Source organism: Papilio xuthus, unplaced genomic scaffold (genome assembly GCF_000836235.2).
Source record: "Papilio xuthus unplaced genomic scaffold, Pxut_1.1 DF829660.1, whole genome shotgun sequence".
In the NCBI taxonomy this organism is placed as follows: Eukaryota; Metazoa; Arthropoda; class Insecta; order Lepidoptera; family Papilionidae; genus Papilio; species Papilio xuthus.
The window spans coordinates 1486267-1502847 of record NW_013528989.1 but is presented as its reverse complement, the minus strand read 5'-3'; the positions used below and the strand labels follow the sequence as shown (position 1 = coordinate 1502847).

Here is a 16581-nt window from a genome sequence, read left to right as displayed (position 1 = left end):
GCACGTACCAGAAAAGTAATGGCTCGTATTAATTACAAAATTACGCATTATTATATTATATTTAATTTATTGTTTCATTTGTTACGTTTCGTAGAGAAGTAATAAAAAAATGTGGCATTTGAATATAACCTCATTAATTCTAAACATCGCGTAGTCACTAACAATACAGATTTCAAGGTCAAAAAACATTAGCCCCGACAGAATTGAATTTGTCTATCGGGATTAAATGATTTCCCCTGAGACATTGGTTATTTATTATTCCCGTCCGACTATGAAACAGTAGCAATTTATTATTTAACAGACGTTGGCAGATGTAATAATTTAGATTATTTTTTAACCTAACCTAGAAAACTTAGTTTTCGCGCTAATGTCATATGTATTGTGGCCATAGACGAAATAACGGTCTTTTTACAGTGGCTTTAAAATATTTACGTTGGATGTGACCTATCATGTTCTATTGGATAGGTTATAAGACGTGTTATTTTGTGCCTATATGATTTTCGCCATTTTGGCGTTGATGTCAAAGGTTAGTGATGTTGAAAACTCGGTCTAATGACAAAAGCCGTCAGAACTTACTGGTCCTTTTAAATCCAGGCGGTTTATTCGCATGCGGTATCCTGTTTTGTGAACATCTGTAGAGGTTAGTAGCCCTAAAATGCTAAACTGATTATATGAGAGCTAAGTATTTTTACATTCATATTTTTCGTTGTAATCTAACCAATTATGAAATATATTCATAGCCTGTTTATTTTATTATCTATAACTTGTTGACTTTCCGTGCATTAAATCTCTTTTGTCAATTTCTAAATATAGAAACAAATGCAAATTTAATTTGAAACGCATCGATTACAAAACTAGAAAATGGTGTTAATTTCCTCTTCAATTTTTACGTTGAATTTATAACCTAAAAACAGTTGTTTAACGCTTAAATTAGCATAGCACTAGAACTAGGTAATATCCTGTGCTTATCTTTAAAATGAGTAATAGAACGGTCATAGAAATTCCATTATTATGAAAATTCTAAGAACCTTTTGTATCATTACTTCACTTTTAAACACGTAAATCTATTAACAATAGTGCATGACACTTAATACTCGAAGTCATAAAGTATGTTCCAATTTCCTGGATTTCCCCGGGAGTACAAAAACAAAAAAAAAAGAAATTAAAAAGTTAAGACAATTTTTAACTGATATCAAGACATTGGTTTACCAAGAAAAAAAGGAAATAAAAGGGTTCGAACTAATTCATACTTGTTAATAAAATAAACATGTAATTTTAAACAGAAATTTCCTTTATTTTTAGATTTACTGATTTAAAATTTTGCAATATTTAATTATTCCATGTCACAGCCAAATTATTTTTTATTTTACTTAACGTTTTCGATCTGCAGCATTAAAAGAGCACGGAAACTCCTTGCAGGGCTTGCTGGGCAAAACTTTTGGCGCCTTGCAACCATCCTTAGGGCAGACCAATTTCTTTTTTTCCTTCTTTTCTACCGCCGGCCAGGACGGGATAGGTGCCCATGGATCATAACTCCTTGCAAAATAAACACTCTCTATATCCCTTTGTTTTTTTTCCAAATCAGAAATTCTCAGAATTTCAGAAACTTTAAAATAGTCATCAGACGTGTCCTTTGCCCACAAGTCGTGAGAAGACTTTAATTTTAAAGCTTTAGAGTTTGCTATCGAAGTTGTAGAAAGACTGTGGAATCTAGTATCTTTTACTAGATTATTAGAGAAATTCCACAGCAGAGGTAACCCTAAAGTGTGTCGTAAAATGTTAGATGGATTAAAACCGCAAAGAATCAATGTGATTGTATCTTTAAATTTGTTTCCAGTGTACAAGCCACATGGATTTTTTGGAGCAGGACAAGGTGGAGGAGGTTTGCAGGGATCGCATGGGTTAGATTTAACAGGGCACGGACCCTTCTTGGGTGGAGGACACGGAGGTTTCTTTGGTGGTGGACAAGGCATAGCTTTTCTAGGGGGAGTTTCCTTCTTACGAGGTGGGCAGGCTTTAGGGGGGCATGTCGCAGACTTGGGGCGTAGGTCTAAAGGCGGAAAGCACGTTGATTTGCTAAAAAAAGGACTAACATCAAATTTTAATTTCTTCTTGGCCATTTCTTGTGCGATCTTATTTCTCTGTCTTACTTGCTTGAGTAGCTGAGATAGGGGAATCTCCTGTTTTGTGGATTTACCTGTGCTGACTTTCCCCGGTCCTAATGATTCTTGAAAGGTGGCGGATCCGGATAACGTAGATAGATAATTTCTGTAACTCTCTTCGCTTGCATCTTGTACTGTGCTCGCATCCTGTGATTTCTTGCCTAACTTATACTCTCTCATGTAGGGCGGCATAGTCCTGTCGCGGCGGAAGCTTTCCTGGATTTCCTCCTCGTATGCCATTCGACTCGATATAGACGTGTCGTTGGGTGGTAAAGGCGGTGGTACAATCATATTATAAGCTATAAATTCATGTCTAATAGGAAACGAGTGTAAATTCAAATCATGCATTAAAAAATCTTTTTCAATAGACATCTTAAAGTCAGCATCTAGATGTAAAGGATGTGATGACTCAGCTTTAAATGATTTTTCATCTGAATCAGATTCCAGATGTAGATCATAGCTTCTGTATAAGAGAGGAGTCAGATTTGAATACCTACCTATTTGTAGAGTATCTTTATCATCCTTGCAAAAACCATCAATAGTTTGACCGATATGTTCCGGTACATCGCAATCAAAGTTTTCAACTATTGGATAAGTTCGTGATTTATCAAAGTCTACAACTCTAGCGGTAAGACATGTCTCCAATAATTTACTATCAATTTGTGATGGTGGTACATTCATCAACTTACAAGCTAAATCGTCTAACCCTGTCAATTTGCTTAAATCAAAACTTTTTTGTAATCGACGGTCTTGAGGTTGCTTGAACCGTTCCGTACCAAATAGTTTTGGAGGCGCGTCTATACCCTCAACCCTAGGCTCCGCCTCCACCAATGGGTGTTCCACTATAGTTTCCAATTTATCCTTCTTCTCATCCTTGTCAGCAACAGCACGCGAGACATGCTCTCTATCTATACTGAAGGATTTTTCAATCAAATGCTTACATTTCTTGCAGTTCGCATCTTCTGGACTGGAATCCTTTGAGCCGCCGACTGTACTTTTTCCTCGTAACTTCTGCAGTGGCACTGTGAATATTGTACAGGGTTTTTTAAAAAAATTTTTAGAATCGTTCATATAAAAAAAAATCGTCAAATTTTACGCCATATCGAACTTTCAGAAAATTATAAAAATGCTGAAAGATCTTAAACTTTTACAATTTTTTAAAAAAAAAAAATTGGAAATTTTAAGATACTTACGTTTGTCCAATTTGAATAGAGCCAGACCAACATCTTTGGTTCTATTTCTGATATTCATGGTTGTATTTTGTATGTATTAAATTAATTTATGTACCGGCACCGAAAAGAAAAATATAACTTGAACAATTTGGAAATATTTGTCCTACATTTTCTGGAGTTGGAGTAAAAAAACCATTTTTTCTATATTTCTTAAACCGTTTCCATATTGATTTGTCACATTATTCTTTTGTTCCTTCTTTCATAGATAATTTTATCGTTATATTCTTCTATTGCTTGCCAGTCATGTTTCCCCCGACTAACCTCTTTGACCTTGGCATGGTATTAAGTCCTTCTGTTTTAGCCGTTTTGGCGACAGAATTAGCTATCATTAGCATTAGCCAATTGTTTCAGCTGGACTGTAACTGTATACTGTACACAGACCTGAGATTTCTTTATTTCATTCCTTTTCACACACAGCTATAGTTGAAATTAAAATATATTCTTGCATTGATGTAGATATTAGTAAACCCTAAATTTAATAGGTTCATACTTTGAATTATCATAATTTAACTTTAAACGAAAGAGTTTGGATTCATTGTTTCCTTCCTAAGCACAACTAACAAAATAATTGTCCTAATCCAGTATTTTCTATTTAAATTGACGATTGATATATAATTTAATTTCAGTTTTAGTTAATTCAATTATAGTAAGGTATTTAGATTTTTTTAAATTCCAACAGTTTTTGGATGTAACGTCGAATGTCCATTGCCGAAGATAAAACAAATTGGTTATTCCTTATAACGAAACGTCATTCCAGATGCGAGAAAATAACAAAGATGGCTGAAGAACAGGTGAGTATCAAAATATTGCGTTTTTTATTACATTTTAACAGAATTAAACAAACCTTTATTAAAAAATACGCACAAATCAATATTATATACAAACTATTTAAATTTAAAAGTTAACACTTTTATACGATCTAAGTTTTGTCACTTTTAAAATTTCGGCACTTAGTACCGCGTATTGCAGTGCAGTATAAAGTTTTTTGTTAAAAAAATATTTATAACATACATTAAATTGTATGTTTTAACGATCGAAATAATAGAAATAAACGTAAACAATGTTAAATATACCGGCATTTTGGTTATACTTCAATGTTGACAACGAAATATATACCCTTGAAAATAATCGTCATATATCTATCGTATTTTTGTCATAAATCAATTCGCATACACTTTACCAATCATGATATATTATGTACTAAGTAATTAACGAATCGTTAGTAATTCAAATTATATATTCATGTAATATTTCTAAGTTTAAAGAAGTTATCAAACAATGATGAAACAAATCTATACGAAAAATACGTACAAAAATGTGAACAGTTTAATTTTCATACTGCGTTTTATACATATTTAATATGTATTTAAAATTAGCAAAAATCTTTTAAAAATTATTGTTTGATATAGTAATTCAAATAAAAAAGTTAAGTTAAAAGAGTTTTTATGTTTGAAATATACATTTGTTTTATTTATGTAGATGTTATCACATTCTAAACAGAACAAATTCTAATACAAAGGGTGGTTTCTGAGATTACCACATTCCAACAAACTTTATAACTTTGTATAATAATAAAAAGGTTTGAAGAGGTGATTCTTATACGTCATCTCCCCGACGTTATCCCAGTTTCAAAGTTTGTACACAAAGTTTTATTTACCTTAAAGTTTTACAGCCGGCCTGACTTTTTTCAACCCAACTTGGGATGAATAAAGTAGGCAATCCATTCTTCCAAATAATGTTCTACATGTCAAATTTCAGCAAGATCCTTATAGCTGTTCTCGAGATATGTAGATAAACATCCATCCATCTAAACCTTTGTATTTATAATATTAGTAAGATCTCTCTAGACGATCTTTGGACAAGATTTGAAGGATAATGACTATTTGTATGCTTAAGTATTTTATTTTTCACATTCACAAATGTGATATTTTAAGGTTAGTTTTTCAAAAATGTACTGTCACTGTTATAACCAAACCCAATGTTTATAAGTTGGTTTGTTTGTCTGTACAGTTTTAACCTTCTCTATTAAATAATAACACTAAAGATGACAGGAGTACTAAGGCATAGTCACAACAAACATACTTGAGTTCTTCAGCGGAAATATACTTTAACAATTTTTGAGCGATTTTAGACTCCAATTGGCTCAATATTAGGTAGAGTAACTTTTGAGCAATGTAAAGAGTTCCTATGAGGTTAGTGACTTTAAGTTAGCTTGTGAAGTAGGAGTCAAGTATATGAATATTACTGGTCACCGATTGTTGAATGTTTAGATGGATGGATGGATATTTGAAGGTATGTCTAGATCGGCTACATAGATCTTGCTGAAATTCGGCATAGATGTAGAACACAGTATGGAAGAACACATTTGCTACTAATTAACTGGCAACAGATAGTTTAACCCTAATTTATAATAAAAAAAATTTTTTAGTTGAATTAAAATAGCTTAGTACACTTCACATTAACTTTAACTGTGTCAAATTTACATGTCCAGTCTCGTGAGAAAATGGGTACAAAAATTTCCACTGAATTTATAATAATTTATCCAGGAGGTGCGTCAAATAGAGTTGCTATGCAAACAGCTGTATGACTCCCAGGATCCTAACATCAGGGAGCAGGCGGAGAAGGCAGTGGTTGCTTTCCAGGTAATATATTTAACTTATAATGTACATAAGAACTAGGCACACATGATTTTGGCTGTATACTATAGTGTCTCAAATTGTTAACTAAGTTAGCCGCTTCTCAGTAGTAGTTGTAGGAGCTATGGTTTCCGCAACTCCGCTTCTAGCTCGTATCTACGTTAGGACAGCTCATGGATCACTCTAGGAAACCCAGCTCACCAAAGAACCTCAACAACCCATTTTTGATGGTGTACTCGGGGAGTGATCTTTGTGCGCCGAGTTACCTAACCCTTTAGTCAGATATTGTCAGATACTCCGTCTCTTGCTTATGAGGAATGTTGGGAGTATGGAATTAATCATCTGTTGCCATCCACTGATTAATTGCAGTTGGTCTTGTATCTCTATAATTTTTTTTTGTACAGGAGTCCCCGGACACCCTCAGTAAGTGTCAGGCTTTGCTGGAGAGAGCTGATTCCAGTTACTCCCAGCTCTTGGCAGCTACTACCCTAGCTAAACTACTAAGCAGGTAATTTTTTTAATTAATTTCTGCCTTTTTCCTTTCTTTGTGTTGATAAAGTACTCTTCCATACATCTCAATCAGCTGTCTTATGTGAATTCACTTCTTTACACAAATCTTTTCTAACACAATTGGTTGGGAAGGGGAAGTGGATTTGACGAAGGACGGGAGTCATAGAAAAGGGAAATTATCTTTCTATACATCCCTTCCTCCGTCAATCAAAGATGGGCCGTCATCTGCAATGATGTATGTCTATGGGTACCAATCGTTTCGCTATTTTGGCGAATCTATGTGTCTATGCTCGCTTGCTACAATATAATAAAAAAACTGACTTTATCCAGATCAACCACCAGTTTATCCGTGCAGCAGAGACTAGACATTAGAAATTATGTACTCAACTATCTCGCTACAAGACCTAAACTGGCCGCTTTTGTTATACAGGTACGTATTTTCAAACAATAATGGAATTATTATAAGAAAAACTTTTTAATTACAAAAAAAAATATGATTTTGTTTATGGTTATTTGAACAGCGGAGAAAATTTATAATTTTTTAAAGTTTGCATGTGAATAACGATTGATAAAGCTAAGTAAACTAAAAAGGTCAATTAACTTTACTAAATTTAATATTTAAAAAGGATGATTTTAAACTAAACATGTATTCAAACAGACAGACAACAAAATTATCCTAAAAGGTTTTTATTATCGACTAGCTGTCGCCTGCGACTCGTTCGCGCATTAAAAACAGTACTCTATGTGTTCTTCCAGACTATGTTCTACATCTATGCCAAATTTCATCAACATCCCTTGAGTTGTTCCGGAGACACCTACCATCTATCAATCTAAATTTTTGCATTTATAATATTAATAAGATAAAAAAACTTATATGTATTTATTTCAGTCACTCGTGTCTCTATTTGCTCGCATCACTAAGCTCGGCTGGTTTGATATGGTGAAGGAGGAATATGTTTTCCGGAATGTTATGAATGATGTCTCCAGTTTCCTTCAGGTAAATAGAAAAATACAAATACCAATACCATAAAAAGTAGCCTATAAGATACCTGCATCTCATCAAAATCTGTCCACCCGTTCCGGAGATTACCCGGAACATACATACAGACAGACAGCAAATCTAAAATACAAAGATATGTGTGAAGTGCGCACTGGACCAGCATTCATCATCAGCTCACCATACGTCCCCACCGAGGGGCTCGGAGCCTACTTTAAGTTAAGGGTGATTAGGCCATAGTCAACCACGCTGGCCAAGTGCGGGTTGACTTCACACATATCTTTGAATTACTTCTCAGATATGTGCAGCATCACGATGTTTTCCTTCACCGTAAGAACGTCGGATAAATGTACATTTGTAAATCGAAAAACACATTGGTACATGGTGATGATTCGAACCCAGGACCTGCAGATTGCAAGTCAAGTGCTTGACCACTGAACCACCGACGTCTTCCACCAGACGGACCAGCATTCACTATTACCTAACTAAGGGTAGGTTAGACCCTCAGTGGGGATAGTGAGCTGATGATGATAACATGTGTTCCAGGGTCCAGCAGAGATGTGCACAATTGGTGTCCAGCTGTTGTGCCAGCTGGTGTCAGAGATGAACCAGGTGTCGGACGATGCCAGCCGTTCACTCACCAAGCATAGGAAAATTGCATCCTCATTCAGGTCAGGGCTTATATTAAACTAAAGATCGCCCGTAACTTTGTCCGTACAGAAATAAAAAAAGACTCTTGACAGATAGACGGAGACACAACAAAGTGATTGTATCTTACGAAAAAGCTAGCTTGAGTCAGAACCTCGCCAAATGTAGATCCGTGGTCTCTGTCTACCCCTTTGAGTTATTGGCGTGGGTTATGTAATTGTTGTACAAATTATTTTATATTAGATGTTGAAAATTTATTTAAAAATTTCATTTTTGACTTTGTTTATTTTTTAATATATATAACTAGATGGTACGGCGACTCTAGCCGCGCTTTATTTAAAAAAAACGTAATTATTAGTATATGTGTTCTTAAAGACTATGTTCTACATCTATGACAAATTTCATCAAGATACATTGAACTGTTCCGGAGATATCTTGCAACAAACATCCATTTAAACATTCGCATTTATAATATTAGTAAGATGTATGGAACCCTAAATATGTCATAGATATATTAATGTAATGTTCTCTGCCTACCCTTCTGGCTTATAAGCTTGAAGTATGTCATCAAAATTTAATTATAGATATTTTTTTATAATAATTCCAGAGACAACCAGCTGTTTGAGATATTCCGTCTGTCATGTTCCTTGCTGGGTGCTCCACTGCGGTTGGGCGAGGAGGCGCAGCAGGCGTTGTTGGCAGCGTTGCTGCGGCTGGCACACGCCTGTCTCACCTATGACTTTATAGGCACCACCAGTGATGAATCAGCTGATGATCTTTGTACTGTACAGGTAAGGAAGTCAGTCATATATATGGTACTAAGCTTTTGCTTGAGAACTTAATTAGTCTATGTGTTTTTACAGACTATATATGCCAAGTTTCATCGAGATCTGTTTTGGAGATATCTTCTAACAAACATCCATCCATCTAAATATTCGCATTTATAATATTAGTAGGATTTCATGAAGATCTGTTTAGCTGATCTGAAGATGCCGTTTAACAAACATCCATCCATCCATCCAAATATTCTTAACAATGAACAGATATATCTTAATTCAGTAATCCAATAATATAGTATAATTTATAATTTTGAGTTTTTAAAATTTTAGGGTCAAATAATTTTGATCGTTTAATTGCTGATTATAAAGTAGCAGGCGCAGGTGTGACAATGCATTAGAGAATTGCTATTACAAAGTTACAGGCGCATAGTTCGACCTTTAAATTAGGGAATTGCTTTTATAAATTAGTAGGCGCTATGTAATCTCATTTTTTTTTCATTTAATAAAATTGGTCCACAGATCCCGACATCATGGCGACCAACATTCCTAGAACCGTCAACATTAGGTCTGTTCTTCGAGCTGTATCACTCCTTAGCTGGTTCTCTGGCTGGTCTAGCTCTGGCGTGTTTAGTACAATTGGCCTCTGTACGAAGAAGTCTGTTCAGCAATAATGAAAGATCCAAGTTCCTGAATAGATTAGCCGCTGGTGTGCTTAGGATATTAGATAATACACAGGTGTGTGTGTTTATTTATGATTTTTATTATTAATCCTATATAAATGGACTAGCTATAAGTACTACTATTTTGTGCATATTTGATTGTCATTTTGACGTTGATTTATTTGATAATATACAAGATGTCCGGGAATGACGTATCGGAGTACCACAGATTTTGTCACTCAAATATCTCAATAAATCTTGTCAACAAACCTTTATCATAAAACAGGGGGCTTGCAAACACGGATACAAAAAACAATCATATTCTTTCATTTATGGCTTTATTTATATTAACTAGCTGTCGACCCAGACACCGTACAGAATTAAAAAAAAATCTATGTGTTCTTCCAGACTATGTTTTCTATATTTATGACAAATTTCATCAAGATCCATTCAGCCGTTCCGGAGATATCTTCTAACAAACATACATCTATACATTCACATTTATAATATTAGTAAGATTAAGTTGTCATTAGAAATCCCATGTGTGTCATAATGTTTTTTTAATTAATTATATTTATTCCAGGGTCTCTCGGAGCCGGCAAATTATCATGAATTCTGTCGTCTACTCGCTCGGTTGAAATCTAATTATCAACTCGGTGAATTAGTTATGGTTGATAATTATCCAAGACTCATTGAACTTGTTGCCAAGTTTACTGTTCAAAGTTTACAGGTTAGTAACATTAAAAAAGTTAAATTTATGATATAAAAAAAAAACCCAAAGGATAGACAAAGTGAAATCTTTGAGTCCCGGAGGACTAATTTACTCCTCTTTCCCTTCCCACCCTTTTTCTTATAAAAGGATGGGAAGTGGAAGAGAATGGCTACAAAGGTAGGATATGTGTAAGAAGTAAATTCAGATATGACATCTGATAGAGATGTACGGATTACATACTCTGCCGACCCTTTATAGAGATAAGGGTAAGTTAATATCTTTATGACAATTTTCAGATGTGGCAATTCGCACCCAATTCAGTGCATTATTTGCTGTCATTATGGCAACGTATGGTGGCATCGGTGCCATACGTGAAGGCGACTGAACCTCATCAATTGGAGACTTATGCGCCTGGTGTTACCGCTGCGTATATCGCATCTAGACTTGATTCTGTGGCTGTTGTTGTCAGGTATCTGGATATGCTATTAATTTACAAAAAAATAACCTAATAAGTAGTCTATGTGTTCTTCCAGACTATGTTCTATATGTATGACAAATTTCATCAAAATCCGTTGAGTTGTTCCGGAGATACTATCTAACAAACATACATCTAACCATTCGCATTTATAATATACTAGCTGTCAGCCGTGACTACGTCCGCGTGCAATAAAAAAGAACTTAGTAGTCTATGTGTTCTTCTAGACTATGTTCTATATGTATATCAAATTTTAACAAGATCTGTTGAGTTGTTCCGGAGATATCTTGTAACAAACATCCATCTAAATATTCGTATTTATAATATTAGTAAGATTATAAAGAAAGATTTGTTTGTTTGCATTAATCAGACCTCAAAGCTGTACAGAATTGAAAAAATTCTTTACTTAGGGTAACATCTCATGTCAAATGTAACTTTTTTCATCGAAAACAGTCACATCTTTCGCCAGATATAACCATTTTCATCGAGATTAGTCACAACTCTTGGCAGTTGGACCTTTTTCTTTCGAAGTCACATCTTTTGACAGTAGTGCCTATTTTCACCGAATAGACATCTTTTGTCAAATGTCAATATTTTCATCGAAAAGAGTCATCTTTCGACAGATGTAACTCTTTTCATAGATCAGTTCTTCAGATAGATAACAATCGTATCAATTCTCATAGAAAAAAGTCACATCTAGGGCTAAATATAACTTTTTTTCAACCGAAAACAGTTACATCTATTATCAGATGTACCTTTATTCATGATACATATGTTAACCGTTATATATTTGTTTACAGCGAAGGTCTAGAAGATCCACTGGATGAAGTTGGCACAGTGCAGCAGCAGCTGGAGCAGCTGTCTGTGATAGGAAGGTGCGAGTACGGGAAGACTTGTCAGCTGTTGGTGGCACACTTTGACCGTGCTGCTGCTGAATACAGTGTTGAACAACGACCTCAACAAATACTAGTGCTGCAAGGTACACGGTGTTTTTGTCGCATTTTAATAACTATATTAAGAAAAAGGTAGGTTTCTGAGATTAAAAACACTTTTTTATTGTATATAATTGTAGGATATCTTCTTTATATATATAAAAGAAAGTGGTGTTAGTTACACTATTTATAACTCAAGAATGGTTTTACCGATATGCCTGAAAATTGTTGAGGAGGTAGCTTAGAGCAAGGAGACGGATATAGGATACTATTTATTCATTTTTTTTCTTACTAATATTATAAATGCGAATGGTTAGATGGATGTGATGTGGATGGATGGATGGGTGTTTGAAGATATCTCTACAACGGCTGAACGGATGTCGATTAAATTTGGCATACATATAGAACATAGTCTGAAAGAACACATAGACTGTGTTTTTTCTTTAATTCCGCGCAGACGTAGTCGCGGGCGACAGCTAGTATCTATCTAAATTTGTCGTTACTATATATATATTTAAAATATATTTTCAGGACAATTAACTTGGTTGGTGTATATAATTGGTGCGGCAATCGGTGGACGTGCGTCTGTCACCACTTGTGATGAGAACGACGCCATGGATGGTGAGCTGGTCTGCAGAGTGCTGCAGCTCATGGACCTTACTGACTCCAGGCTTGCCAGGGTACGAATCTCGTTATACAATCATCACTAAGTCCCCACTGAGGGTCTAACCTACCCTAAGGGACTGGGTCATGGTGAATACTGGTCCAGTGCACTTCACACATCTTTGACTTTCACAGATATGTGTTTAGTAGTAAATAAAAAAAAACTATTTTTTAGTCTCATCTAAATCGGTCCAGTTTAGTTACCCTTTGCAGATGCATTGAAGAGATACCTAGATAGTGGAATTCCTATGCGTCCCCTCTTCTGCCAAAGTGTATAAGAAAATTGTTGGAAAGGAACGTAGATTAATATTAGTACACTGGATAATCTTACTAATATTATAAATGCGAATGTTTAGATGTATGTTTGAACATATCTGTAGAATTGCTGAATGGATCTTGGTGGAATTTGACATGGATGTAGAACATAAAAGTAACTAATTAATTCTTAGGGTTCCGTACATCGAAAGGAAAAACACGGAACCCTTAATAGTATCACTTTGTTGTCCGTCCGTCTGTCTGTCAAGATCTTTATATTTCCGCGAGGATGGATTCAAGTAATAACTATGTTACTTAATATTATAAATGCGAATGTATGGATGGATGTTTGTTGGAAGATATCTCCAGAACATCTGAATGGTTCTTACTTAAAATTTGACATATATATAAGACTAGCGGACCCGACAGACGTTGTCCTGTCTACACGTCTTTAATTTGAATAAATTAATATGAAGTTAATATTTGATGAAAATTGTGAATCTAAACCATTCCCAGATTCCCTTGAACACACACAAAAAATTTCATCAAAATCGCACCAGTCGTTTGAGAGAAGTTCAGTGACATACACACTCACAGAAGAATTATATATATAAAGATAGTCTGGAAGACCACATAGGCTACTAATTTTTTTTTTTAATTTCCTCATGGAAGGAATCGCTGGCGATATTTACTATATATATAATGTTAATATACAGGGTGGTTGTGAGAAACTGGAGCTGGCTATGATGTCGTTCTTCGAGCAGTTCAGGAAGATCTACGTGGGTGAGCAGGTGCAGAAGAGCAGCAAGGTGTACCGTCGTCTCAGCGAGGTGCTTGGCTTAGCTGATGAGAGTCAACTCCTCAGTGTACTTATGAGGAAAATGTTAGTATATTAGCTACCTTCTTCTAGTATTATAAAAAAAAACTGTAGATCAAACTACTAAAAGGGGATGAGACAAAGTACATTCGTTAAGATGCGATTCCATAAGTTTATATAAGTCAAGTTATTTCTCTAAAGAATCGCTTATAAACGTATTTTATCTAATCCCCTTAATTCGCTGAAATGGCGAAACGACAGCTGCCCATAGATATAGTAGATAATGTCTACCTTTAATCTATGGAGGAGGACGCACTAAGAGATTTTTTTCCCTTCCTTTGTGTCTTCTCTTCTAATCTACATCCCGTTCCCATCGTTTCCTTGTAACAAAAGGGTGGAAGAGAAACGCAGAATTACTTCGATTTGACCGTTTTATGAGAGGTTGTGGTCCCTTATTAGTTGAAATTAGACCATTTTTATTATTATTTTCTACTAACTATCCCCCGCGACTCTGTCCTCGCGAATTAAGAAACTTAATTAGTAGTCTATGTGTTCCAGACTATGTTCTGCATCTATGACAAATTTCATCAAGATTAGTTAAGCTGTTCTGGAGATACCTTCTAACAAACATCTATTCATCTATTATGCGGAATTTTTTTATATACGCACGATAGAGACGGAGGAGAGGATGAACAGAAAGAGAATATCTTCCCTTCCCATGCATCTCATCCGGAAAGTCCACTTTCACTTCCCATCCTTATAAGAAAAAGGCTGGGAAGGGAAAGAGGACTAAATTAGGCCTCCGGGACGAAATTTAATCTTGTACTAAATTTTAATATTTTTATCAACAGTATAACGAATTTGAAGTACTGGGGCGGGTCTGAACAGATTATATCAAAGACCCTCGGACTGCTGAGTGACCTGAGCGGAGGGTACGCGTGCGTCAGGAAGCTGGTGACATTGGAAGAAGTTCAGTTTATGTTGACACATCATACTGTAAGTATTATGCTGTCGAAAAAAAACTTAGGCTAATGTTCAAGACTATGTTCTATATTTATACCAAATTAGCAGTCAGCGACTCTGTCCGTGCGGAATTAAAAAAACTTAGTAGTCTATGTGTTCTTCCAGACTATGTTCTATATGTATGACAAATTTGATCTAGATGTTGCTGTTCTGGTGATACATTCAAACAGACATACATCTAAACCAGTGGTTCTCAAATAAATATTTTTTTAGCGCTCCCTTATTTTTAAATATTTAAAAACCACTGTAACTTCAAATTAATTAATTATTGTGAGCTATATATGTATATTAACGGAGAATTGTAAAGGAAACTTTTACTATAACCCGCAACTTGAGACCTGCAGCAAGCACAAGGGAGCGTTATCGCACACTTTGGGAAACACTGGTCTAAACATTCGCATTTATAATATTAGTAAGATTAGTGTTTAAACTATATCTGTATATTTTCAGGCAGAACATTTCCCGTTCCTCGGCATCTCAGGAGTTGGACCTTCGGAGATGCGGTGCCGCACCATGTTGTACACCGCGCTCGGCCGGCTGCTGATGGTGGAGCTCGGCGAGGATGAGGAGAGGTTCCACGCGTTCATGATGCCCCTCACAGGTATAGCTCATCTCAACGGTTAGACTCTTAGAGATGATGCAATTGTGCAGTTCAAACAAAAAAATGGCTGACCTATAGTTTATTTTTAATTTAAAATATTAGTAGATTTTTATCAATTAACGTATATATATATATATATATATATATATATATATATATATATATTTATATATGTCAATTGCAAAAAATCAATTGCTGTTCGTTAGTCTCGCTAAAACTCGAGAACTGAACGGATTTATCTTATCTTATGTTCGTTGAGGTCTAGGGAAGGTTTAAAAGTAGAGAAAAATTCCAATAATTTCCAAGAAAATCCTAAAAACAGCCCTTTTCTGCTTCCCATATAAACGTTTTATAATTAAAATGTAGTTAATTTGAACTTTGTTGACTAATTATGTTTGTTTTTTTTAATTTCGCGCGGACGGAGTCGCGGGCGACAGCTAGTTTACTTATATTTCTTGTACCATTCTAAATAAGCTGTAGACTTGAGGTAGGATATGGTTTAGAATAATTGAATGGCTGGATTTGAATCTTCGACCATTTTAGTGGAAATCCGTACTTTTAACTATTAGGCTATTGGCGCTATTAAAATATGTTTTTTTTTATATTTCAGCTGCATTTGAAAGTATTATAGGTCTATTGGGACCTCCTGAAAGTCCCCTCTTCGCTTCTGAAGATGCAAAGAAGACACTGATAGGCCTCGCCCGAGACCTTCGAGGTTTGGCTTTCGCCTTCAACACGAAGACTACTTACATGATGCTGTTCGATTGGATGTAAGTAGCAGGGGGCACGGCTGTGCCCACACACACAGAAATACTATGTCAACTCGGTGTTTAATCAATATTTAACAGTGGTAGAGCGAGCTTTAACATCTTCGCACGAATTGTCCCGGCTCGCCCGGTGAAATACCACGACCATACAGAAGACAGGCGTGAGGTGGAAGCAATTCCGCGTTTCGTCTGATTAGTGTGCGTCCCGGAGGCCTAATTTAGTCCTTTTTCCCTACCCACTCTTTTTCTCTAATAAGGAAAGGATGGGAAGTGGAAGTGGACATTCCGGATGAGAGGATGCATGGAAAGGGAAAATACTTTCTTCCTGTGCATCCTCTCCTCCGTGGATTAAAGGTAGACAACGCATATGCAATTGCATATGTCTATGGGCAACGGTCACTTCGCTATTTCAGCGATTTCAGATGGCCGCTCGCTCGTTTGCCACCTTGTGATATAAAAAAAATATATTAAAATTTTTTGAGTAAATCCAAGATGGCGGGGCGGACATGTTTTGCACAATCCCACCAATATGAGTGTTAAATGAAAGCCCTTGACTAATAGAATATCTAATTAAATCCAATTTATATTAATATATCGTAAAAAGTAGAAATTAGCTTAAATATTTTTTTTTATATTTAAGCCTATGTGTTCCAGATTATTGTAGATCTGTGTCAAATTTCATCAAGATCTGTTTAACCATTTTGGACATAAGA

General features: G+C 35.5%; 2 protein-coding genes across 2 annotated transcripts in view; one reads left to right on the top strand and one right to left on the bottom strand.

The window, feature by feature from the left end:
* Positions 1 to 1301: 1301 nt before the first annotated feature.
* On the bottom strand, positions 1302 to 3581 carry LOC106115819 (uncharacterized). Its single transcript, XM_013309398.1, has 2 exons — positions 3356 to 3581; positions 1302 to 3184 (listed from the first exon to the last, which is right to left on the bottom strand). Exons 1-2 carry the CDS (start codon positions 3411 to 3413, stop codon positions 1371 to 1373), a joined length of 1872 nt encoding a protein of 623 aa, XP_013164852.1. The 5' UTR covers positions 3414 to 3581; the 3' UTR covers positions 1302 to 1370.
* Positions 3582 to 4105: 524 nt separating this feature from the next.
* Positions 4106 to 16581, top strand: part of Ranbp16 (Ran-binding protein 16) — a 19606-nt gene continuing 7130 nt past the window's right edge. Inside the window, 16 exon segments of the mRNA XM_013309411.1 lie at positions 4106 to 4185; positions 5941 to 6036; positions 6435 to 6538; positions 6871 to 6970; positions 7430 to 7537; positions 8084 to 8208; positions 8793 to 8976; positions 9484 to 9699; positions 10207 to 10353; positions 10632 to 10804; positions 11611 to 11789; positions 12274 to 12422; positions 13377 to 13543; positions 14329 to 14473; positions 14951 to 15101; positions 15712 to 15985. Coding sequence (XP_013164865.1) covers positions 4171 to 4185; positions 5941 to 6036; positions 6435 to 6538; positions 6871 to 6970; positions 7430 to 7537; positions 8084 to 8208; positions 8793 to 8976; positions 9484 to 9699; positions 10207 to 10353; positions 10632 to 10804; positions 11611 to 11789; positions 12274 to 12422; positions 13377 to 13543; positions 14329 to 14473; positions 14951 to 15101; positions 15712 to 15985 — 2333 coding nt within the window. The 5' untranslated portion in view covers positions 4106 to 4170.